At 48.0% G+C, this 25,775-nt stretch overlaps 1 protein-coding gene across 3 annotated transcripts in view; it reads left to right on the top strand.

Annotated features, from left to right (window-relative positions):
* The window catches only part of TMEM268 (transmembrane protein 268), a 28,588-nt gene extending 3,020 nt beyond the window's left edge, over window positions 1–25,568 (top strand). The window contains exons 2-9 of one of the 3 annotated variants that reach the window (XM_058302494.2): window positions 2,537–2,724; window positions 11,289–11,398; window positions 13,240–13,347; window positions 14,348–14,497; window positions 18,767–18,877; window positions 19,422–19,502; window positions 20,330–20,515; window positions 22,895–25,568. In XM_058302494.2, the coding sequence (XP_058158477.1) occupies window positions 2,616–2,724; window positions 11,289–11,398; window positions 13,240–13,347; window positions 14,348–14,497; window positions 18,767–18,877; window positions 19,422–19,502; window positions 20,330–20,515; window positions 22,895–23,074 (1,035 nt within the window). In that variant the 5' untranslated portion in view covers window positions 2,537–2,615 and the 3' untranslated portion in view covers window positions 23,075–25,568. Of the gene's footprint in view, window positions 1–2,536; window positions 2,725–11,191; window positions 11,399–13,239; window positions 13,348–14,347; window positions 14,498–18,766; window positions 18,878–19,421; window positions 19,503–20,329; window positions 20,516–22,894 lie in introns of all 3 variants that reach the window. The other 2 variants (XM_071217034.1, XM_071217035.1) reach the window with 2 other exon arrangements.
* Window positions 25,569–25,775: the final 207 nt, after the last annotated feature.

Below are 25,775 nucleotides of genomic sequence, written 5' to 3'. Positions count from 1 at the left end.
CATCTTTGAGCCCAGTTTTCTCTCTTGTGAAACAGGAACAACATCTTGAGGAAAGGCACCTGCGCAGGGAGCAGGATGTCCCGCTCGCGTTTCCTTCTGACAGCCCACAGCAGATGGGCGGGGTAGGCTGTTGTTTCCCTATTTTACAGATGAGGACAGCAGGGCCCAGGGCTCTGAGTACCTTGACAGGGAATATCACAGAGCTTGTGAGTGGCCGAGCGGGGATTCAAGTCCAGGCTTTTGGGCTTGAAAGTCCATGACCTTTTCATAATACTCTGCTGCTTTCCAGTTCAGAGACTGGGACAGGGCAGGTGCATGAGGGTTGCTATTAAAGGCTCAGACTTTGTATCTTCTTGGTTGGGGAGGGGGAACCCCAAGAGCTCTTCTGGGGTTTGAAGGCAGGTTAGGGTGTGTGCAGTCAGAGAGGGCCCACGCTTGGTCTAATGCTGCTGTGGCCCTCTTGAATTTCTTAATACTTTTTGAATGAGGGGCCCCGCAAAAGACACGGTCAGACCTGCTTGAATTACTGAGAGAAGTGGGGGGTGGTGAGCCTGGGGCCCAGGTGACCACCCTTGGGGGCCTGATCTGTAGTCATTGGCCCTTGGGCCAGGTCGGATTCAAGCAGACTGCCTCTTGCTGCCTGGCCACGCTTCCGGTCTTGCCCAGCATTGCTGTCCATGGCAGCAAGAGATGACTTGAGTGGGCTTCCGTCAAGGCCCTTAGCAGGGCTCTGTGTCACCCAGGGGACTTAGCGTTTTCCATAGGGAGGGGTGATTCCCAGGCCCCAGGTGGACACATAACAGAGGTAAAGTGTTCAGGGTACAGCTGGCCTGTGTGTGGAAACTCAGTTTCTCATTAAGGAAACACCCACAAAGAGCATCACTTCTTTTGCTGACAGAAAGGGGCCAGGGATGAGGGCCACGGTGGCCCTCGGTGACCCAGCTTTGGAGTCTTTGGACACTTTTCTGAAGGTGTTTAGTGCCAGGAAGATGCTCTGCTTCCCCTCCCCATTGTCTTTTCTCCTTAGATGCTACGACAGTGCTTCCATTTTAGCTTTGGCCACCTAGAAGTTCAAAACCAAATCCTTGACTCAGGCCCAGCAACTGTGTCACTGTCACTTCCAAGCAATGACAGTAGCTAATATTAATGGAGTGTGTACCTTGTTTCATAGGCCATTTTATGCACTTCGTGTATATCATCACACTGACTTTTCGGCGGCCTTGTAGGGAAGGTATGTGGTTTTAAAATGGTGTCTCAGTCAGTCCAAGGGGTGCTGATGCAAAGTACCAGAAATCTGTTGACTTTGATCACAGATATTTATTTGGGGTAATGCTTACAGCCACAGGGACACAAAGAGTCTAACTCAAGGCTGCTTTCTCACCAGTCAGTTGCCACGTGTTAAATTGAGATGGTGGCCGACCTCTGGCTGGTCTCTGCCCTCCCCTCTGGGCTTCCCCTTCCCCTTGGGGTCTGCGGGCCCAGCTTCTGGAGGCTTGGTGCTTAGTGAGGTCCTCTCCCTCCTGGCAGAGGGCTTGTCTCTAGGGCTTCCTGGATCAGTCTCCACTCTCTTCCAAGGTCAGCTGTGAACTCTCAGGCAAAACGTTTCTTCTCTCCCCCGGGCTTTAGATGTTTGAGCCTTCTTTTTGTCACATGGCCAGATCAAAAATGACTGAGCTCTTTCTTCCTGTGTTTTCTTGAGCAGGTGTTTCTCTATATCCGTCCCAGCAAGGGGGTGGGGACTCAGCCTGAGTCACGCCCTCTGACACAGTCAATTCAAAAAGCCTGGTCTTAACAGGAAATCTAGTCAAAGACATCTCAGCTGAATTTACTATAATCAAAGGGTATCACACCCAGAGGAACAGATTAATTTACAAACATAGTATTTCTCTTTTTTTGGATTCATAAAAATTGTCTCAAACCACCATAGATGAGACTCTGAAGCTCTTGCCCAAGTTTACCTAACTAGCAGGTGGCAGAGCTGGGGTTTAAACAGGTGTAGTCTGACTCTAGAGTCTATGTGCTGAAACACAAGACCTCTGCCCCTTCTGCTCGGGAGCCAGATTGGATGAATATCTGTGTTTTTGTTCTTGTGGTTTTGACTTTTTTGGGATAATCATCTGTGTTTCCCACTGTCCTGATTTTTTCATTTGTATTTTGCACCGTATTATGGGAAGTGATTTGAGATCCTTTGAGTAAACAAGGCTTCCCATAATGAACATACCTGTCTCATACCTGGCCCTCTGGGTCACCCTCGGTGAGGAAACAGAAATCCCGGATGCCTGGGAGTGAGGCCTGGTCAGTGCCAGAGTGCCCCGTGGGTCCTGCGCTGTGGCTGAGCTGGAGGAGGCCCATGACCAGGTGGGAAGCTCTCAGTCAGGGCCTCTGTGTATTTTACTGCCTCCTCCTCCTCCTCCTCTCCCAGCAGTGTTCTCAGCATGATGGGAAAGATCAAAGACAGCCTTGGGCCCCAGAGAGCCCTAAGAAGGCCAGCCTCCCCAGACCCCTGCCTGAAGTTCCTTTTCTGCTGTTTCTGAAGGCATACAGTGCTGAGCCCGCCATTCCAGAATGAATCGCAGCTCTGAGAAGGGGAAGTAGCAGTCCAGCGGGCTGTTTGCATGGCCTACGACCCCCAGATGGACCCTGGTGGGGCAGCCAGCCCACTGCCCACCTCCTCCCCCAGCTGGAACGCCCTGCCTGGGGGGAGCCCTCCTGGCTGGGGACAAGGTAAGCTCTCGCCCCGCTATCCTGGGATGCTGTGCCGGCTCACATGGCATGAGTGGGGGTCGAGGGAGGAGGGGGTACAGAGTTCCTTTAGAGTAGAGCAGATATTTTGTGGATACACTTCCAGCCATCCCAGTTTCAATCTTCTCTACCCACTTCTCTCTCTCTCACCACCTCTTTGGCCCCTCTGTCTTCCATCTGGTCTCCCCTCCTTCAGCCTTGCCCCTTTTATCCATTCTCTACATGACACCCAAAGAAATCCTTTCAAAATATGCATCTGGCCATATCATTTTCTGCCTTAGTGTTTTCCATTCATCCTTCCCTGGCCTGCAGGGCCTGTCTGGATGGCCCCTTCCCCCCGCTCTGTTCCTTGCTAGGCTGTCCTGTCTCAGGGCCTTCGCAATGGCTGTTCCTTCTGCCTGGCTTGCTCTTTCCCTTCTCCTTTCCCTCTTCCTTCTGCTTAGTTTCCACTCGTCCTTGAGACCTCAGCTCAATTACCCCTTCCTTGAGGAAACCTCTCCTGATGGCCCAGCCTAAGTCAGATCTCTCTCATATAGTCTCCTTTGTCCAGTAGTACTTGTTCCAGTCTCTAAATAGTCGTTTAATAAAGTATTGGCTATCCAACTTCGGTGCTAGAGTGTAAGTGTTGTGAGGGCAGGGGCTCTGTGCTTGTCTTGTTCATCCCTGTACCTGCAGTACCTAGCACAAGGCTTGGTCCATAGTAGATGCTGAATAAGTATTTTGTCGAACGAATTGAATGAATGAATGAATGAATGAATGAGTGGCTGAGGATAGGCAAGGGGAAACAACAATTATAGGATTCAGAGAAATGTGGCTGAATACTGACAGGATTTGAAACTTGACCACTAAAAACCAAGGGTTTCTTTTATCACTACTTGTATCAGGAAGGCAATATATGTGCAAAATAAATTGCAACAGAATGGAATGGAATGAAATAGTGTTCCATCAGCACTTTGAAGTTACTGCTGCACTGATTTTTGGCAAGCCAATCTGAATTCTCACTCCTCCCCCAACTTCTTTGGTAGCTTTTAGGATCTTTTTTTTTTTTTTTTTTACCCTAGGGGTAAAAAGAAGTCTTTCTAAGTTGAGGACTTGCTGTTCTCTCTTTGAAGACCAGATGAGAGATACTTTTGCCAAGAACCCAGGAACTCATGTCTTGAAAGGCAAACTCGGCAAAAGGTCTTTGCATTGCTTGGGCAAATCCTTTCTTTAACAGGCAAAGAGCCAAGCTTGGGGACCCGCGTAATTCTTCCTGCCTGGAGTCCCCGTTGACATGGGTTTCCGGTCCTGTGAGGTGAGGAGCTCGTCTGAGCTTGTCCAGCCTCGCTGCCTACAGTCTGGAACACCTCCTGCTGTCCTCGCGTCTTCTCTTTCTTCCACTCATTTTCCCTGTGAATGTCCGGCGGGTTTCTTAGCCATTCAGGGGCCCAGTTGCCTTTACCATAAGCAGGTGCCCACCTTTCAGGGTTGTGGAGGAGTCAAGGCAATCATGACTCTGAAGTCTGCGTTCATTACCTGGGGCTGCTGGAACAAATGGGCACCAAGTGGGTGGCTTCAAACAGCAGGCGTTTATGCCCTCATAGCTTTGGAGCCTCCAAGTCGGAAATCATGGCGTGGGCGGGGCCAGCCTCTCTCTGTCGGCTCGGCTCGAGGGAAGAGTCCTTCCTTGCCTCTTCTAGCTTCTGGCGGCTGATGGCAGTCCTTGGCGTTCTTTGGCTTGGAGATGCGTCCCTCCAGACTCTGCTTCTGTTGGCATGTGGCCTTGTCCCCGTGCATGCCTGCGTCTGTTCCTGTAAGGACCCCAGTCATACTGGACTGGGGCCCACCCTAAGCCAGCATGGCCCTGTGACAGTGTGCATTTTGTGAGTCCCAGGAGAAGAGTATGTTCTTGAACTTAGCCATTTCTGTAAGTGTGGTGCCCGTCGCTTGCATTGAAGTTTGTTGAAGGGACATAGTTTAGATTACGGCATCAGACTGCTTTAGGGCTTTTGGCTGGACTGCGCCATGAGGCCGAAGCCAGCCTGGGTCTCCACCCTCTTGCGGGGGTCTCCGCCCTCTTGTGGGGGTCTCCAGCTTCTTGCTGGGTCTGATATAAAAGGAGACACAGAGAGAGAGACACACACACATAGAGAGAAGGGAATCTGCCGTACTGATCCTGCCATATGAGAGAGAGAACTGCAGGAAGACAGAGAAGCCCTGAGAGGCTGAGAGAGGTTCTGGGTCCTGGAACCAGGAGGCGCAGAGGCATGGAAAGAGGCGCTCGAGAGGCTGGACCCACAGAGCAGCCCACGGCTGTGGAGGCGAGTCCTGCCACGTGCCTAATCACCACGTGGCAGGACACCGGGATCAACGGTACCTGATGTTGATGAGAAAGCATCTCTGATGGTGCCTTGATTTGGACATTTCACGGCCTCGGAAATATAAGCTTTTTCCCTAAATAAATCCCCTTATAAAAGCCAACACATTTCTGGTACTTCATATTGGCAGGCCTTTGGCAAACTAAGGCAGACCTCTTCTTAACTTGATATGTTGGCAGTGACCCTCACCATCTTGCCTCCACACCCCTTAGCCCTTGTCCAAGACAACATAAAACAAGAAGAAAAAAAGGTAAATCAAAATAAAGTTGTTTTGGCAGGAGATAAAATTCTGTCACCATCTTGAGATCATTGGCGATACTCCAGGAAGTGAAAAAGAACCCAAACATGTTGGGGACCAGAGTTTTATTGTTTTAATTCATCTGTATGTCAGACATTTATTTAGTGCCGACTGCATCAGGCGTTGAGCCCACCTCGAAGGATTCAGTGATGAGCACAACCAGTGTGGGAGCATATAGCTTGGTGGGGAAGAGAGACTTCAGTCAAATAATCGCATGCATATGTACTCATTTTGATGCATGTAAAGGAGAACAGCAGGGAGTTATGGGTGAATTTTGCAGAAGGATTTGATCTGTGAAGAGTTTAGAGTATCAGGGAAGGCTCCCTGAGAGAAGTCATTAGTGAACTGGGTTCCAATTTTTGAGCCTACTTTAAGGGGAAGTGTTCCAGTGAGAAGCAACAGCGTGTGCTAAGAGAACCTGCCATGTTCAAGGGACACAGGAGCCTGGGGTGACAAGACACAGAAAGAGGCAGAGAGGCTCAAGGAGAGTTTGGCAGGAGGCTAATTCTTCGAAGGGCTGGGGGAACGCGGCAAGGAGGTGGAATTTTATCAGCAGAATACTGGGAGACTGTCAGAGGTTTTACTAAGGAGTCAACTGTCATCTGATTTGCTTTTTGAAAAATTTTTATCGTAACATTTACATAAAATTTTACCATTTTAGCCATTTTAAAGTGGACATTCAGTGGCATTAATTACATTTACATTATTGTGCTAACCATTCACTGCCAAAAGTTTTTCGTCACTCCAAACTGAAATTCTGTACTCATTAAGCATTAGTTTCCATTTTCCTCTCCTCATGCTCCTGGTAACTTCTAAACCACTTTCTGCTTCTATGAATTTGCCTATTCTAAGTATTTCCTGTAAGTGGAATATTTTAGTTTCCTTACTGCTGAAGCAGATACCATGCAATTGGTTGCCTTAAAGAGTGGGAATTTATTGGCTCATTGGTTTTGAGCCTAGGAGAAGTCCAAATCAAGGCATCATCTAGGTGATACTTTCTTTGCAAGGGTTGGCATTCTGGGGCTGACTCCTGGCAATAACTTGGTCCTTGGCTCCTCTGTCATGTGGCAATGCACATGGCAGCCTCTCCTGGTATATTAGTCAGCCAAAGGGGTGCTGATGCAAAATTACCAGAAATCAATTGGTTTTTATAAAGAGTCTTCACTTGGAGTAGGAGCTTACAGATACGAGGTCATAAAGCATAAGTTACTTCCCTCGCCAAAGTCTATTTCCATGTGTTGGAGCAAGATGGCTGCCAACATCTGCAAGGGATTAGGCTTCCTGGGTTCCTCTCTTCCTGGATCTTGCTTCTCTCTGGGCTCGGGGTTCCTCTCTTTCCAGGGCTTGCTTCTCTCCGGGATCAGGGTTCCTCTCTTCCTGGGGCTTGTTTCTCTGTCCTCTGTGTGCTTATTTCCCAGGGCTCCAGCTTAAGACTTCAACATCAGACTCCAACATCAAAACCCTTACCTTCTGTCCTTTGCCATGCCTTTTATCTTTGAGTCCCTACCCACTGGTTGAGTCACTGGGTGATTCAACACCCTACTGACGTGGTCCATTCAAACCCCAATTGTAATTTAATCATGCCCAGGTACAGACCAGTTTGCAAACTTAATCCAATGTCTGTTTTTGGAATTCATGACTATGCCAAACTGCTATACCTGGTCTCTCCCTTCTTTTTCTCTTCTGGGTTCTGTTGACTTCAGGCTTCTGGCTCTTCCCACTATAGCTTTCTCTCTGTCTGAATTTCATTCTGCTTTTAAAGGCCTCTAGAAAGAGCATTAAGTAAGAATCATCCTGATTGAGCTGGGCCACGCCTTAACTGAAGTAACCTCATCAAAAGGGCCAATTTACGATGGATTCACTCACACAGAAATGGATTCAGTTTAAGGTCATGTTTTTCTGGGGTATGTAGCTCCAAGCCACCACATGGAATCATGCGGTATTTGTCATTTTGGGTTTTGCTTATTTCACTTAGGATCCTGATTTCAAGGTTCTTCCACCTTGTACCATGTATTAGAACTTCATTCCTTTTTATGGCTGAATAATCTTCCAAGGTATGGGTAGATATAGTTTGTTTATTCATTCTTCTGTTGATGGACGCTTGGGTTGCTTCTACCTTTTGCCTCTTGTGAACAGTGCTTATAAGAACACTGGTATACAATATCTGTTTGAGTCCTTGTTTTCAGACCTTTTGGTCTATTCCTAGTGGTGGAATTGCCGCATCATATGGTAATCCTATGTTTAACTTTTTGAGGAACTGCCAAACTGTTTTCCGCAGCAGCTGCTCCATTTTACATTCCCACCAGCAATACAGAAGGGTTGATTTGCCTTTGAGAGGTTCACTTTGGCTGCCCTGTGGGAACGCACTGTAGAGGGAAAAATAGGTTTGAAGAGGCTGGGCGGGAGGCTACTGTGGAATGCCAGAGAGAGCTAAAGGCAGCTCGGCCGAGCTGTGTGTGAAGATGCCAAGAGGTGTGTGGAGCTGGGTGAGATTTTGGAGGCCCAGTTGGCAGGGCTCAGTGATGGGGATGAGAGGGGAGAGAGAGTGTGTTTGGGATTCCCAAGAAGGTAGAGCTGGTCATTTTTCTTTGAACACTCAGGTTCTGGTCCAGAACTGGGCTCTAAGGTAACAGGAGCTTTGGCCAGTAGATAATAACCCCTTGGTGGTTTAATTCCTTCAGTCCTGCCCCATCTTCTAAGCCGTGCTCACACAGGGCATGCCAAATATCCAGTGCCCTGCCTTGCACAGCTGCATGCTGGGATCCTAGAGCCTCAGGGCTGGAATCCCCTGCACAAAGCTCCTGGCTGCTGAGGGGTGCCTCATAGGTTTTATACTGTGGGGGGAGGAGAGTGCGGTCCTTTTGTCCAGAGTTTCCTTACTCAGAATGGTAGGCAGGTTGGCTTCCCTCTGCTGCCATTCCTCCTTGGGCTGGAGGGAGTTTCAGTTTGGAGCCTTCACTCCAGCTGGCCTCAGACTCACGATCTGTTCACTAGCATTGCAGGGCAAGAGTGTGTGTGTATGTGTGTGTGTGTACACATGGGTGTTCATTTTATTTTTTTTATTTATTTTTTTAAAGGTTTATTTATTTAATTGCCCCCCTCTCCCCTGGTTGTCTGTTCTCTGTGTCTATTTGCTGTGTCTTGTTTCTTTTGTCCGCTTCTGTTGTCGTCAGCGGCATGGTAAGTGTGGGCGGCGCCATTCCTGGGCAGGCTGCACTTTCTTTCATGCTGGGCGGCTCTCCTTACGAGGCGCACTCCTTGCGCGTGGGTTCCCCTATGGGGGGACACCCCTGCGTGGCAGGGCACTCCTTGCGCGCATCAGCACTGCGCATGGGCCGCTCCACACCGGTCAAGGAGGCCCGGGGTTTGAACCGCGGACCTCCCATGTGGTAGACGGACGCCCTAACCACTGGGCCAAGTCCGTTTCCCAGGTGTTCATTTTATTACTGTTCTATAAACTAAACATGTATGTACATATATAATTTGAATCTTATTGTAATAACATATGTAACAAAATTTGCCATTTTAAGCATTTTTGAATGTATAGTTGAATGGCATTAATTACATTGACAATGTTGTGTTACCTTCACCACCAATCATTACCAAAATGTTATCACCCTAAACCAAAACTCTGTGCCCTTAAGCATTAACTCTTCCTTCCCCCTCCCTCCACCCTGGTAACTTCTTTTTTTTTTTAGGAGGTACTGGGGATTGAACCTGGGACCTCATATGTGGGAATAGGAGCTCAACTGCTGAGCTACATCTGCTCCAGTGGTAACTTCTTTTTTTTTTTTTTTTTTTTTTTTTTTTAAAGATGTATTTATTTATTTAATTTCCCCCCCTCCCCTGGTTGTCTGTTCTTGGTGTCTATTTGCTGCGTTTTGTTTCTTTGTCCGCTTCTGTTGTCATCAGCGGCACGGGAAGTGTGGGCGGCGCCATTCCTGGGCAGGCTGCTCTTTCTTTTCACGCTGGGCGGCTTTCCTCACGGGCACACTCCTTGCGCGCGGGGCTCCCCCACGCGGGGGACACCCTTGCGTGGCACGGCACTCCTTGCGCGCATCAGCACTGCGCATGGCCAGCTCCACACGGGTCAAGGAGGCCCGGGGTTTGAACCGCAGACCTCCCATATGGTAGACGGACGCCCTAACCACTGGGCCAAAGTCCGTTTCCCTCCAGTGGTAACTTCTAATCTACTTTCTGTCTCTATGAATTTGCCTATTCTAGATAGTTCCTAAAAGTGGAGTCATACAATATTTGTCCTTTAGTGTCTGGTTTATTTTACTTAGCATCATGTTTTCAAGGTTCATCCATGTTATCACATGTATCAGAACTTCTTTTTTTTTTTTTAAAGTTTTAAAAATTTATCCCACCCCCTTGCCACTTGCTTGATGTCTGCTCTCTGTGTCCATTCACTGTGCATTCTTCTATGTCTGCTTGTCTCCCTTTGTTGCGTCATCTTGCTGTGCCAGCTCTCGGCGGGGCGTGGGCTGTCAGCTCTCCATGGGTGCGGGCTGCCAGCTCTTTGTGGGTGCAGGCCATCAGCTCTCCGTAGGCGCAGGCAAGCTTGCCTTCAGAAGGAGGGCTTAGGAAGCGAACCCAGGGCCTCCCATATGGTAGACGGGAATCTAATCGATTGAGCCACATCTGCTTCCCCAGAACTTCATTTTTATGGCTGAATTATATTCCATTGTATGTATATACCACATTTTATTTGTCCATTCATCTGTTGATGGAAACCTGCGTTGTTTCTGGCTTTTGGCTACTGTGAATGTTGCAGCTGCAAACATTAGTGTACTTTCGAGTCTTCTGGTGCAGGAAAGAAATTTTTTGTGTTGTTGTTTTCTATTTTTTTAGGGCAACAGTTTGAATAACCTGCTGTCAGCTCTGCTGTGGTGTCTTTTGAGACTAAAGACTTAATTGATTTTATACTTATAAAACGTTGAGTAAATTGCAGACATACGTGGATGAGGTTACCAATAAGTTGGTGTATTAGTTTTCTGTTGCTGCTATAACAAATCACCACAAACAGTGGCTTAAATCAACACAAATTTATCATCGTACAGTTCTGGAGGTTTGAAGTCTAACCTGGGTCTCTCTGGGCTAAAGTCAAGGGCTGCATTCTTTTCTGGTGGCTCTAGGGATAATCTGTTTCCTGGCCTTTTCCAGCTTCTAGAGCCTCCATGGCTCCTGGCCCCTCTCTCTGTCTTCAGGAACATTGCATCTCTCTGTGTCTTTCTTCCCTGGTTGCATCACCCTGCAATTACAGATTTCTTTTGCCACCTTCTTCCACTTTAAGGGACCCTTGTGATTACATTGACTAAGTCCAGGATCATTTCCCTATTTTAAGGTCAGCTGATTAGCAACCTGAATTCCATCTTCTTCCTTGATTCCCTTTGTTATGTGACTTAAGACAGTCACAGGTTCTGGTGTTTGAGATGTGGGCATCTTTGGGAGGCCCTTTTTCTACTCAGCACAGTCAGTTCCCTCTAAATGGGCTTGCAAGTTCCTCTCCTGTGCTCGAATAGATACCCACTGCATCCTTCCCTCCAAGTTAGTTGTTTAGCCTCTCTTTAAATATCTCTTGTGATGGGGAACTCATGACCTCTCCTTCTTTGTGTGGACAGCTCTTGCTCCAGAGATGTTCCTCCTTAAATGATCTCTTATTATGTATTGCAGTAGCCTCCACGCTCTGGCCTCAGCTCTGTCTCCTGGGACTTTTCTGGCCCAGTCTATTCCTCCTGCAGGACTCCCCTTTAGGGATTTGAGGATGGCAACTGTGTCCTTCCTCTCCAAGAGCAGGTTCTTACAGCCAGAGCGGGTGATGACAGCAGGCTCTGGCCCATCTGAAGTCATGCTCATTCAGCCAGATGAAGCTTCTGGTCTGCTTTCAGAGCTCCACAATGGCCAGGTCCTCACAGTTCTTCGGATTGACAATACCTGTGCACCCATCTCATTCGACCTGGGAGCTGCAGAGGAGCAACTCCAGACCTGGGGCATTCAGGTGAGTGTTAACTTAATGGAGTCCCTACTGTTTTTCCATCCATCCATCCATCCATCCATCCATCCATCTTCCAGTTATTCACAAAATATTTATTAAGCATTTACTCTGTGCTAGATGTGGTGGGGAATTATAAAGAAAGTTTATTAGAACTGTCTTCTCACTTAACAAATGTATGTTTTTGGTTGTCCACTGTGTGCCTGAGCATTAAGCATTTTAGAGGTGAATAGGACGCTGTGTCTTACTCACGCAGCTCCAGAGCCTAATGGGGAAATAAGTATGCATCAGGTAAATCAGGACAGTGTGACATAAATGCCACAGTAGAGAAACGTACATGGCATTGAAGACATTCACAGGAGAAAATGATACACTGGGCTGGGGTGGCAGTGGTTCTGAAAGCTTCACAGAGGAGTAGATACTTGATCCGAGCAGGGTCTTGAAGGATAAGTAGAAGTTTGCTGGGTGGCTAGGAGGAAGCACATTTTAGGAGAGGGAACTACATGTGCGAAAGAACAGAAACATGAGTTTGTTCGATAATGTTGCAGTACCTTCCAGCCTGGTGGTGCGGGCAGAGGCTTCACAGCCCTGTGGGTCTGGGCACGGGTCCAGCTCAGCCACTGACTGGCTGCGTGACTTTGGGCAGGTGTCTTAACAGGCTTGTCACCTGTAAAACGAAGAGAGTATTAATGGCTATTATATTTGGTTTTTGTGGGGATTACGTGAACTAGTGCTTGTAGGGCACTCGTACTGTTTTTGGCCTGTGGTAAAGGCCAAGGCCAAATAAATTGAGGCCACATTGCAGTTGCTACAATATGCCCGTAAGTATGATTTTCTTTCTTCCTAAAGTCCCCAACGTGGGAAGGTCTTCCGCTGCACTAGCTGGGGAGGATTCTTTATTAATAATCAATTATACTGCTAATTTTACCCTAAAGATTCTATAATTTACTTCTTTAAACCTGAACTGCTATTTTACAAAAACAGCAGGTCACTGGTAGAAGAAAGCTTTCCAGCGTGCCGGCGCTAACCCCACACCAGCACAATTGCCCCTTTATCTTTCTACATTTCCAGTCGGCCTTTTGTCTGGAAGAACGTCTTTTTTGAAGATTTGTCTCCAGATTGGGTTTTCTGAAGCGGTGACTGGCTTACACGTTGTTCCGCTGTGTTTTCAGGGGTCATCTTCAATTCCTTAACGGCTGGCTTCTCTTTCCCTGAGCAGTCCTCTCTCCTAGGGCCTTTATGCTCTCGACATTTTCCTTGTCCGTTGTTTGGGCGGGAAGACGCGGGTGTTCAGTACTTTGGGACTTTGCACTGCAGTCACCGTTCCTGCCGTGGCAGTATTGATCACAGCTCCCGTGTATCAGGCGTTCACCCCGGGACGGGCTCTGAGCCAAGCACCCTACCAGTGAGTGTGCTTTTAATATGCACCCAGCCCTACAAGGTGGGTGTTCTTATTGCCCTCGTTTTGCAGATGAGGAAACTGAGGCTCAGAGAAGCTGTGTGAACAGCGTGTGCATGCAGGACCCAGGGCCCGTGCTGTCACCATTAGGCTGTCCTGGGCCTGCTGCAAGGCACTGAGTCAGGATGCAGGGCTCCCCTCCCAGGACGTCCACCCGGATCTCAGGCCGTCCCACCTCCCCAGGGACACCCGTCCTTCCCTGAGCTGAGAGCCGCACCCAGGCACTTTTACCCAGTGCTCTCAGCTCGTCCTCAGGCATGGAATGTGCCTAATCCCCCTTTCACATGGTGATCACATGAGCTGGAAGCCTTGGGCCTGCTGGCGGGGAAGGAAGTGGGCGTGGTTCTCCCATGGCTGGTTAATCTCTTTCCTTTGGGTGGCGGAGCAGCTTCCCGCCGACCCGTACAGGAGCTTGGCGGAGAGTGCCCTCTTGGAGCCCCAGGTGAGAAGATACATCATCTATAACTCGAGGCCCGTGCGGCTGGCCTTCGCTGTGGTAAGGAGGAAGGGCCTCACCCTGCCCTTGGCACCCGTGACACTGCTGCGCTCAGCAAGGGGTCCTGGGGCCTGGGGGTATGGGCAAGGGATTTGGGAGCTGGGGGCCTGGCTGCCTGGGAGGTGGAAGAGGAAGTTGACGGGAGAGGGTTGTGACCAGGTCCCTGGGTAAAAGATGGGAGCCAGGGTCAGAGTGACCAGAGCTCGGGACTGGGACTCGGCAGATGCACCCCGGTTCTGGACTTGGTGGCCGGCCTTCACCGAGACTTTCCACCCCTCTGGGCCTTGGTTTCCCATCTGTTCAACAGACAGGTCCATTTCCACTCTAATCGTAGGTACATATGCATAGACTCACGTGTGCACATGCATATACATGTGTGGGAACCTGGTATAGGTAAACACACATATGTGTATCTGTATACGTGTGTGTATGGCAGAGCCAGAATTTGAACCCAGGCAGAGCTTGTAACCAGTTATGATTCACTGCTTCTCTGTGTATAAAAATGGTCCAGTATTCCTGAACCCTTATCCAACTTTTAGGGAGAAGGGAAAGGAATGGGAACCAGCATTTATTAATTCCCTAATGGAATGAGCTACTACTTGTGTTTACTTATTAACCCTTATACCAACTCTTTGAAATAGGTATTATCATCCCTATTTTATAGATGAGGAAACTGAGGCTCAGAGAAATGTCCCTTGTCCAAGGCCGATAGCTACTGAAGGATCAGTTTGGGCTTCGGTCTTGATCCCGAGCCAGAGTCCCTGCCCTTTCCTGTTTTATTGAGAGCTGGGGCCCACAGGCCGAGGAGGAGCCGTTCTCAGCCCTCCCGTCTGCTTACAAGCGGAGAGCACCAGCGCTTTCCCACAGACCCGGTGGCTGTTCCAGGCTGCTGCTGCTCTTCATGAATGGGCCGAATCCCGGGAGGGTGCGGACCCCCTGCGCGGAGCTGCTTCCTGCCAGGACCCGTGGCCCTGACCACTGTCCTTCCCTGCCCGCACAGGTGTTCTACGTGGTGGTGTGGGCCAACATCTACACCACCAGCCAGATGTTTGCCCTGGGGAACCGCTGGGCGGGCGTGCTGCTCATCACCCTGGCCGCGGCCGCCCTCACGCTGACCCTCGTGCTCGTCTTCGAGAGACACCAGAGGAAGGTGAGGCGTCCGCTGCCTCGTGCCCCCAGAAGGGCCACACAGGCACACGGACCCCAGAGTCGATGTTTCTGTTGTTCCTTTCTCAAGAGGTTTCTTCAGCCGTGAAAATTCACACCAGTCCTTGTGCCTGGCGACTAACAGAAACCAGGTGACGGGTGTGAGCACACGTTCCGTGCTTTTCCCGTCTCTTCCCGGTGCCTGGTTTCTCTGGAAGCAAGCTGTGTTTTGAGAGAGTCTGGGAGGAGCAAGGAGGGCCCTAGGAATGGCACTTTGAGTGTGCAGAGCCCTTTCACGCACCTGCTCTCCCTGTGTTCTCGACAGCATCCGGGGGAGGGAGAGAGGGTTCCTAAGCCCATTTTGCAGCACCAGGTACCTGAGGGTTGATTGGTGGGGAGAGATGATTTATATTCTTCTCCTTCCAGCTCCTTGGGAGCCCTTGCCCCCACAACACCTGCACTGCGCTGGACTTGGAGATCTCAGCAAATATTCTTTCTTGCCTGACTCAGAAGGGACAGGCGGGACCCGGGGAGATGTGGGCAGGATTTGGTGTGGATTTCACTTAGTCCATGTGTTCCAGGGAACAAATAGCAATTTTATGGCTTAATCATTTGGAAATGATCTTTGCTGGGCTTTGCCTGGGCCTGACAAAAGCATGCGGCCCTTGGGCTCTTTTGCAGCTTGGATGGCCCTTGTGCTTGGTCAATAGAAATAAGTTGAATTGGCCCCTCCTGCAGCAAGAAAGTTCTCTTGGGGAGGGAAAAAAGCAGCAAGCAAAAAAATCTGGCAGGTGCTTCAAAGATACAGATGTAATTATTGGTGTTCTGGGAAATCCAGGGAATGCCTGCTGTGTCTGCCTGCCTCCTATTCTCCTTTCCCTCCTTCAGTCAACTGGCCTTTAGGAAGCACCTGCAAGTACCAAGTAATGTGCTAGCCATGGGGTTGGAGTGTGTGGGTGGGGTGGGTGGCAGCACAGAGGTGAATGTGGCCCTGTCTCTTTACTCATAGGTGAGGCATGGAGGCCCCAGGGGCATAGTGACTCTCCTGTCAGTGCTGCTTGCTCACACGGGGAAGCTTTCCAGGGTCTGTTCCTCCCCAGTAGTGACCATCATTTAATGAGCACCTAATGTGTGTGCTTTGTGCTTGGGGCCTGGTGGCTATGCCCAAGAGCAGCCTCACAAGAAGGCAGGATGGCCCTGCCATTTGCTAGCTCTGCAACCTGGGGTTTGTTATTACTTAACCTCTCAAGGCCTCAGTTTTCTCATCTGTAAAATGGGATAATAATTATAGCTCCCTCATAGGGTTATTGTGAGAATCAAATGACTTACTACATGCAACCTGTTTGTAAGAGTGTAAATGCTCAGTAAATATTAACTGTTACTTTTATCAATTCTGCTTTGCACATGGAAAACCTGAAGCTCAGAGAGGTTAAGCAACTAGTTTATGGCCACACAGCCCCGCTCCAGTCTTCCTATGGGCCTCAGCTCAAGAACTTCTTCCTCCCTGGATCCTGTTTACCCAGGACCACACTTATCCCCCTTCTGGACCATTGTGATCCTTGCTGTTAGTCTCCTGCCTGCATCATGCAGCATCCTTAAAAATCTTAAAATTCTGCATATTTTGCCTGATTTTCCCCCTTGTTTTATGTGTCATTAACCTGTCCTCAAGATTGGAAGGTCCATGAAAGAGGTATAGCACTGCCTTGAATCAACCCCCTACAGAGTAAAGCTTATTGCTAAGGCATGTGGGTGGTTCCTAAAAATGTTTATTTTGGTAACATGGTACAGTGGAAATATGATGTTTTTAATTCAGTGTTGTCATAATACTGAATAATAATATTTAGGATAGTACTAAGTATCCTACATGAATTAACTCATTTAATCCTTACAGTAATGCTTTGGGGTATGGGGCATTAGTGTGTCCAGTTTGGAAATGGAGGTTGAGAGATGTTATGTAATTTGCCCGAAGTTATAGTTGTAGTGAGAACCGGAATCAGGGTTTGAACCCAGGCCCGCTTGGCATCAGGATTTCTAAACCCTAAGCTCCCTTGCCTCTTGGTAGAGTACCAGCCTGTCCCTGGTTGACAGTGACGTCACCTCTTGGAATGTTGGTCCACTCATCTACAAAATGGGTACATAGCATAATTGTACAGCGATGCTCTCAGGGTCAAGTGCAGTGACTGTCAACTGCAGAATGATGAGCATATATTAATTCATTTTTTTATTATCAAATAGGAATTGAATGGGCTTTCCTGACTTCTTAGTAATAGCTCTTTTATTTGAGCTTTACTGCAATCATGCAATGAAGATGTGATTATTCCCATTTCACAGATGAGCAACTGAGGATTAGGATAGTGAAGGAATATGGTCCAGTCAAAGCCAGGAAGAAGAGTAGCCTGGGTGTGAACCCAAGGTTGTCCAATTCCTGAGCCCATAAATAGAACCCCAAAATCAGAGTTGTCAAATCTTTTAGACCCTATGCCCCTCCCTTTTGATGAGTTTTATGGAGACTTAATTCACATATCATAAAATTTACCCACTTAACATGTACACGTCAGTGATTTTCAGTAAAGTTACAGAGTTGGTAGCCATCACCTCAATCCAGTTTGGGAATATTTCCATTACCCTAAAAAGGTCCCTCGTGTCCATTTGCAGCCCCAGGCAACCCTAATCTTTCTGTATCCATAGATTTGGACCTTTTGTATAAACGGAGTCATGCACTATGTGGCCTTTCTCCTTGGCTTCTTTCCCTTAGCTTAGTGTTTCTGAGGTCCGTCCATGCCGTGGCATGTATCCATAGTCTTTCGTTGTATGACTATATCATACTTTGTTTTATCCATTCACCAATTGATGGGTATTTGGAATCAATACCCATTTTTAAAAACACATATTTTGTCATACCTTCTTTATTATTCTGAAATCAAATTCATAAATAATGAAACTACCTCATTTTTATTGACTTAAGTCAATATAATGTCCTAACTGAATATAATAGGGAAAAGAAAATACTTAAAAATAATTAAATTTGTATTTCACTACGTAAACATCCAGGCATAACCACACTGGCCACTATAATGTGCTGTTCATAGGTTGGCGTTGAGATGTACCCTCACAGTGAATATGGCAATTAGATGCTACTTGACTCGGGTGTGTGATATTGGCCACTCCAAGCTAAGGGCAGCACTGCTGTGGGTTACGTGGGCTGCAGAGAGAGCTGATAACCACTACTGAGGTTACAGGCAAAGCAAAATAGAATCATCTGTTTTCAGGGTCATGGCATTCCTGGAAAATTCAGTGCATGTGAACCCCATGCCCTAAACACTTTGCATTCATATATAAAATGGAGTTATGTTGGCAGGTTGGCGAATTACAAGTAGAGTTTTCCCTGGCATTCGTGTCCAGTTGGGCATTTGGAGTCCAGGCACCAGTTCTTTGATGTGCGGGATTGTCTCTCATGGTACTTGTTCTTCAGTGGCAGGTGCATGTCTAGCATCCCTGACCCTCATCCACTAAGTGCCAGCAGGATCCACCCCATCCCTGGGACAACCGGAAGGACCTTTTGCAGTTCTAGCAGCTCCCTGTGGGGCTCCTGTCCCCTTTGGGAACCATTGTCCTGGATTAGACTGTTGCTTTCTAACTATATCTGAAAATCTTCTTGGAGTCTCTTTCCTCAGACAAGCATTTTGGGTCCTTTCACCCTTCATCTCCCTCCTCCACCCCTTCCTGCTTACCATTTAATTTACCTTGTCAACCCTGTCCAAGGTGTTAATTTGTTTGGGTGGAAGAAGGAAACTGATGTCCAGAGTCCCTTCTGAGGGCCAGGCACTGTGCTAGGCACTTAAAAAAAATAGGTACTTTGCAGTTCAGATAGGTGCTTTACTTACACCATAGAGGCTCAAACCCATCCATTCCACCTGCCCTCCACAAATACCTTTTGCACCCCAATTGTGTTCCAGGCACTGGGATTACATAATTGAATTACATAAGCACAATTCAATCTCACCACATTCCCTGAGTTAGGACACTCTCTATACTTACTCTACAGCTAAAGAAAACCAACCCTAGTGAAGGGATATAACTTATAGCAAGGAAGTAGCAGAGCTGGGCCTTGACCCATGGCTGTTGGATGCCATTGAATTTACTCTCCTGACATTCCCACGGTTCCATTGAATCAGGGAGAAGGGAGAGACTAGAAATGGGGCGCTTGTGTGGTGATTGCCGGGCGGGAGCTCCTGTGCAGGTCTGACCATGAGGCTGGGCACTTGTCTTACAGGCCAACACCAACACGGACCTGCGGCTGGCGGCTGCCAACAGAGCCCTCCTGCAACATCGGGTACTGCTGGGGGTGACGGATACGGTGGAAGGCTGCCAGAGCGTGATCCAGGTACTGGGTCTCAGTGGCCTATCCTTGGTGGCTCCGCTGGGGCTGGATCAATGGGGAGAGGCAGCTCCACGTTTTCCCAAAGTTCTCCTGCTCCATGTATCTGGGTGTGCCCAGGAGTCTGTGAGCGAGATGGCTGTTTGTCAGCTCTTTCCTTCCTCCCTGCTACAGGGAGTCTCCCAGAGACCCCTTTCTGTGCAGTAAGGGGCCACTGTGGATTAAGGCGGTGCCTTGAGTTGGGCGCAAGATGTCCAGGAAGGGTTTGGAGTGACCTATGGGGGAAGTGAGGCCCTAGCCATTTTGAGCAGAGTTTGACGGTTTCCAAATTTGAACACAAAACCATTTTCCCACCAGCTTATGGAAACCAGACTTAGTCATGGTGTGGTACTTTGGGAGAAAGCCGAATGGCATGTTCCTTTCAGAGAACGGAATAAAACCTCTCGCCTTCCAAGGGGTCCTCTGATAAGGAGGCAGGAGGAGGAGGTGGCCTCGAGGTCAGGGCCAGCTCGGAGCCACGCACTCACCTGGCGTTTCCTCCTCTTCCCAGCTCTGGTTTGTCTACTTTGACCTGGAGAACTGTGTGCAGTTTCTGACTGACCATGTTCAAGAAATGAAGACTAGCCAAGAGGTAAGACTTTAACTAAGCGAGATAAACCCCCAAAACCCACCAGGCACCTCAGTGTTGGAAAAAAGTTCTAAGAAAAAGTTATTAGGAAGGAAGAATATCTGTGGAATCTGTGGATGGTTTTGTCTAGGGAGTGACAAGTTTTCTTCCTCCTCTTTTTTACTAATCATGTTTTCCACATTTCTTATAGTAACCATGCATTTCTTTATAATATAGTAATAATAACGTAAAAAGTCCTGGCAGAGGAGGTACTATGTATTTAGACTACGTTCAGTTGTTCAAAGTGCCTTCCTACAATTTACAAAGAAATCAGATTGGCAGGATCTTGTCCTGATTCTAAAGGTCAGGAAATTGTCCTGCTGCCTGTCTGAGGTCACAGAGCTGGTTGGTGACTCCCGGGTGAGCTCAGGTTCCAGTCTTTGACACTTTCCCTAGGATCAGCCTTTCCCTGTGTCCCAGAAGTGCTGCCATCGGCTCCTGAGGTTGGGATTGTGCTGTAGCTCTGGTTAGGGCCCTTTAGCTCCTGTGTAGCCTCCACCAGGCCTCTGAACTTCAGTTTGTTCATCTCAAATGTATGGATAAAGTTACCCACATCCCAGGCTGCTTTGAGGGCGAATGAGAGTGTAGCAGGAAAAGTGCTTTAGAATCATATCAGGGACCCTACGCTTGTCAGGAATTGTGATTTCACCAGCGTGGCTCACTTCCACAAGTTCCTGAATCTCTAGATGTGTCCATCCTCTCCTGGGTCTGCGTGCAGCGAGCTGCTGGCCTCCCAGATCTAGATATGTCCCAGTTAGGACACGACCTGAATGCCCTCTCTTTCTTTCCAGTCCTTGCTGAGAAGCAGATTGAGCCGCTTATGTGTGGTCATGGAGACTGGGGTGAGCCCCGGAACAACAGAGGGTCCTGAGAACCTGGTAGAGGAAGCTCCTCTCCTGCCCAGAAGTCCTCGTCCCCAGGAGAGGCCGCTCATGCAGACTGAGCTTCGCCAGCTTGTCCCTGAGGCCGAGCCAGAGGTAACGGACACCACGGCTAGTCAGGGCCATCCTTGCTCGTGGGGAGTCTGTCTAGACATGGCTTCTCTGAGTTGGCAGTGACCATATAAATCTTCTAGCTCAGTAGTTTTCAATCTTTTCCTCCCTCATCCCAGCACTTAAAATAGTTTATAGGAATCATTTTATATTTACTGTTTTTTTAAATATATCTTGGATTTTTTTTTTTTTTTCAGGAGGTACTAGGGATTGAACCTGAGACCTCGTACATATGATGCAGGCACTCAACCACTGAGCTACACCTGCTTCTGGATATTCTTTTTAATTGTTGCATTGAATGGGTAGTTGCATATTGATGGATCAGAACCAATTTAACTGTGCTATATATTGATGCATGTTTGGGTCAATTTTTTTTAATCACTCTTCCCATCAATCATTTCTTCATCCATCCAGTCATCTACCTACTTAAATTGTAGTGGGATATTTAAAGCTTTTATGCATCTCTGTTGAATTCCAGAGGTTTGTTGGGTCTTGCCATCTGGACTGTCTGTTGGGTACAGCCAAGTGCTGGTAGACCAGAAGTCTGATAATGTGGTTTGCAACTTGCATGCCCAACTTCTCCCTACGGGGACAGATCCACTGTCAGGGAAACATGCAGTGAGGGATGTCCTCTGGCCTGACATGATTCGGGAGAGCACTTGTGTTGTCTTTTCCACCAAGAGGGAATTAAAGGTCCAAACCAGCCCAGACTTTCCTTTTTGTACTGGTGGGGGTAGGGAGGTGGGCTGCAGATAAGACTCTTCTCTTGAATCCCATTGATTTTTATTAAAGAGCAAAAAAGATTGATAAAGTCACATGCTTTTGCTTTTTTTGGTGTGAAATAGCCCATTCAGTGCTGGTCTTTTAAATTATTTTTTTCATGTTCTTCCAAACCAAAAGTAAATACAATTTCCTGTCATGAATATCTAGTCTCAGTGTATGTGCACATGCTTTTAAACTGGCTGCCCTTATAACTTAGCTAGGAAAAATACAATGACTGGGTCTCAGCATGGACCAGCTGTTACGTTTCAGTAAGAACCCAGAGTCTGAGAAAGGTGGAGTAACAGTTATAATAACCTCTTACATTTATATTTATCATTCATAAAATTCTTTAGCCTACTCTCTGAGGTATGGATTATTTTCCTTTCTTCCCTGATGAGCAAAATAAGGTTCCAAGAGGTCAGCTGACTTGCCCAAGGTCACAGAGCAAGGAGTACGTGACAGAGCCAAGGGTAGAAGCCAGATCTATTATTTCGAAGTAGGCCAATTTTCTTGCCACGGTTCTATGCTTTTTACATTATTAATTTGAGAGTAAATCGGCAAGAAGACCAATCTGAGATAATAGGTAGTGGTATATTTGAAATTTTTAAATATTTTCTAGCATAAATGGCAATTCAAGAGAAAGGTTAATCATACAGAACTGGGTGCAGTTTTCACTTTTTTGAATAATACAAATGATAATGATATTGGTGACGATTATTGTGCTTGAGGCACTGGGCTAAGTGCTTTCTGTAGAAGAAATTTAATTCAAAGAGGGAGATACTATTATTTTCCCTGTTTTATTGATGAAGAAACAGGCTCAGCAAGTTGAGGAGACTGGTTCAGGGTCAGTCACAGAGGTAATAAGTGGTCTTTTTGACTCTAAAGCCTGTTCTTACTTACTGACACTACACCCACAAGCCTGGATGTAGCCCACACCCTGTTTATTAAATTCAGACTGGTCTTCTTGCAAGCCTTTTAGCACTGTGCTTAAGGGACTTAGGAAGTTTCCTGAATTCCCAACTGCCAGGCCAGAGACCAATTGTGTTAAGAGTCTGCATTAAATACAGTTTTTATGAAGCAAACTCTTTTATTTATGTTGGGAGTACTGGTTGTGTAAAAGAAAATATACTGGGTACCTTGTAAGAACTGAAGCATCTGACTACAATGGGAGTATTTCCTCCCTCATTTAACTAGTAATTTTCTTCAAGTAAGTTCCCTAGACTTTATAGACTCCCTAAACATTTGAAACTAGAGTCTGTGTGTGTGCACGCGCGCGCGCTCAGTCAGCTGGATATAAGTCAGTGGCTAATTTCTCTCCTGTTTTGAGGTTACGTGAGTCCTTTCTGCACATTTTATCACCTCTCAGCACTCAGGTCTCCTACCTTTGAGATGGGGAACAGCCTGAGGGAGCCTTGGGCCCCCTGGTGAGTGAGCTGCAGATCTGGGATTCCACAGGCCAGGCATCTCCCCAGAGCCCCGGTGCTGGCCTTGCCTGGCTCTTCCCAGCGAGCATCCCTGCTGGGTCCCAGGTCATCCCAGGGCTTGGTTTTCCCCTCAAGGAGTTTCTATGTAGCCTTCCCTCTGCTTCCCTGTTCCCTCCAGGAAATGGCCCAGCAGCTGTTGGCAGTGTTTGGTGGCTACTACATCCGGCTCCTGGTGACCTCTCAGCTCCCCCAGCCAGTGGGGACACGACACACGGACTCCGCGAGTGTCCCTTGCCCCTGCCAGCTCATAGAAGCCCACATCCTGGGCACAGGGTGCTGCCCTTTGCTGGCCAGGTGACCCTAAGGACAAAGGTCCTCATCTTCCTCCAAGACTGATGGTGAGAAGGGGGGGAGGCCCCAGGAGCCCCAGAGGACCAATGGCAAGCACTAGGCAAGGAGAGAAGCATCTGGAGGCACCCCGAAGGGAGTTGGTCATGTCATGTCAGCAGTGGAAGTGGCACGCTCAAGTCCAGGACCCTGCATGATGGCTGTGGACATCCCATGGTGACACATGGTCTTTTCAGCAGCTGATGGTTGCCGAGCTGGTCCCACCTCAAGCCACTCTCTGTGCTTCTTCGAACTATGCATGTGGATGGAAGGGGTTTTCTCCCCTCCCCTTCATTGCCCAGAGGATCCTGGAGATGTGACACTGCCAGTCTGGGGAGCTCAGTTGTCCAAAGCTTGGTCTCCAACAATGCTCCCAGCCCCTTCCTGTCAGGATGGCATTGCTGCAGACCTCTAAAATGAGAAGACTGCTGCTCCCCAGTCTGAAGAAGAGACGTCAATTCTTAGAGTTTCTTCTATTTTTCTTCCTCAATATTTTGTCAAAAACAGAGGCACCTGTGGTGATTGTCTGCTAGCACACAGACTTGCACAAGACAGAAAAATAAACAAACGACAGATGACTGTTAATGGGAATATTTTGAAAAGCCTGATCCTGTTTGTTTTGAGAGCTCATTTTGTTCCGTGCGCGTGGTTATGATTTTATCCTGCAGGCTTAGGGCTCCGGTTGTGCTGGCTGACAGTGACCCTGGGTAGAATGAACATGGAATGCAGCGTAATCAGTCATGCGTGGAGTTCTGTGAGGCGTTCAGGGGCTTCCAGGGGCACTGTTCCCGAACATCTGGAGGACCCGTTGCTCCATAGACCCAAGTGCAGAAGCCCTGGCCTGGCATCTAAGGGCTCCCCCGCTTCCAAGACCTGACCTTCACCTGCCATTTTGGCTTCATCTCTCACAAAACCCTTCCATAAGTTAAAGCTGTTCTGGACTGACGTACCTATTGCTCGCTACCTGTTGGAATCCTATGCATGCTTCATAGCCCAGCTTTACTCACCCCTCCTCCAGGAAGGCTTCCAGCACAACCAGTCTGCTGCTCTCTCCTTCCTTAAAATTCTTGACGCTCCTGCTGCCTGCACTTATGTTTTATGTCACTCATTCCATTTTCCTGTGTACATGCCTGTATTTCTAGCTAGACTGTGAGCTCCCCCAGGACAGAGACTGCTTCTTACACTTTTTGTTCATAGCCTAGAATTGCTAAAGAAGAAGAAAATCCTGTGGACTGATTGCTGGGTCTCTCCAAAACTGCTTTCATGGACTGCTGTCCAGACTAAGTTGAATGACAGTTGGCATGACTGGTTCTGACTCTGTCGCTTGCAAGCTGTGTAACTTTTATCAAGTTTCCTTTTGCCAGGCCTCAGTTTTACTTATCTGTAAAATGGGATGCTGGATTGGATGGTTCTGAAGGGCCTTTCCAGGGCCAAAGTTCTGGAATCTCCAGGTTGCTTGGCTCCCTCCTGGTCCTGGCCTGTCTGTGATACCTGCCTGCAGCTCTGCATGGCTGAGGAGTCCCCGACAGGACACTGGCCCGGCCAAAAGGAGACTTGGATTCTTGTTCCAAATCTGCTGCTTCCCAACTGTGTGACTTTGGCCAGGTCACTTAACCTCTCTGAGTGTCAGCTTACTCCTTTATAAAATGCATGGGTGACATTACATGTAAGAAGTGGGCCTGACTCTTCGTTTTCTAAGTGCCGGAGAAGAAAGCCGATAGCCCTGGAAATGGTTGTTTAGGTGTTCATCTTTAGCTAGTTTTGCTAAATGAGAATTATTCATGAAGCCAGTCACTGCCTTTCCAGCCTGACACAGAGGAAAAGAAAATGTCGGCTGTGAAGGTGGTCCCTAGAAGCCCAATTTTATCATCCAATCATAAAACCCCAGTAAGCCTAAAAAAGAGAATAAAAACGTGTTAAATGGCAAACAAACAGCAGTTTGACAATTGTAAGGTCTGCCTAATGAGTCTTTGATTTGTCATTTCCTGCCTTTCCCCACTTTAGGATTTCTGGTGGTTTCACCTGGTGGAGTGTGGTCTTCAGGGTGTGCCCAGGATGTACATTTCTTTGCACCTGTGCCTCAGTTTCTTCATTTGCAAAATCTCGGTGAAGTCTGCTTTTCCCACTCCACAGGGTAGCTGTGAAGGTCAGATACCATGAACGAACTTGCTCTCTTGAGTCTTACAGCTCTGTGGCCATGACAGGTGTGGTGACGGCAAAAATGGGATGATGGCAGCGAAGGGAGCTTGCACCCCAGGGTTGGCTCTTACTCAAATCTGGGTTCTGCCACTCAGGAGCAGCGTGACTTCGGAGAATCACTTCCCATCCCTGCGTCTCGACTCCTCTTCTATAGAATGGGGACCAGGGTACCTGCCTCTTGGGTTATGGTGAAGATTAAATGAGATCATGAATGTGAAGAGTCTGTAACATAACAGGAGCCCAATAAATCATTGATGTTTTTTGAACTCTCTCTCCATGACTTTTAAACAGTAGGTGCCCAGTCTTTATTTTTGTTGGTGGGGTGGGTCACTAACAGTTCGTGTTGATTCAGTGTGCTTCAGTTTATATGTCTGTGAACAAAGATTCTAGCCAAATCTCTGAAATTCGGTACTGGGAGGCAGTAGTGCAGGGAGGCTGGGAAAAGCTGATGGCAGGCCCTCTGTCCTCCGTCT

Source organism: Dasypus novemcinctus, chromosome 8 (genome assembly GCF_030445035.2).
Source record: "Dasypus novemcinctus isolate mDasNov1 chromosome 8, mDasNov1.1.hap2, whole genome shotgun sequence".
Taxonomy (NCBI): Eukaryota; Metazoa; Chordata; class Mammalia; order Cingulata; family Dasypodidae; genus Dasypus; species Dasypus novemcinctus.
This window is presented reverse-complemented; position numbering and strand designations above follow the sequence as displayed.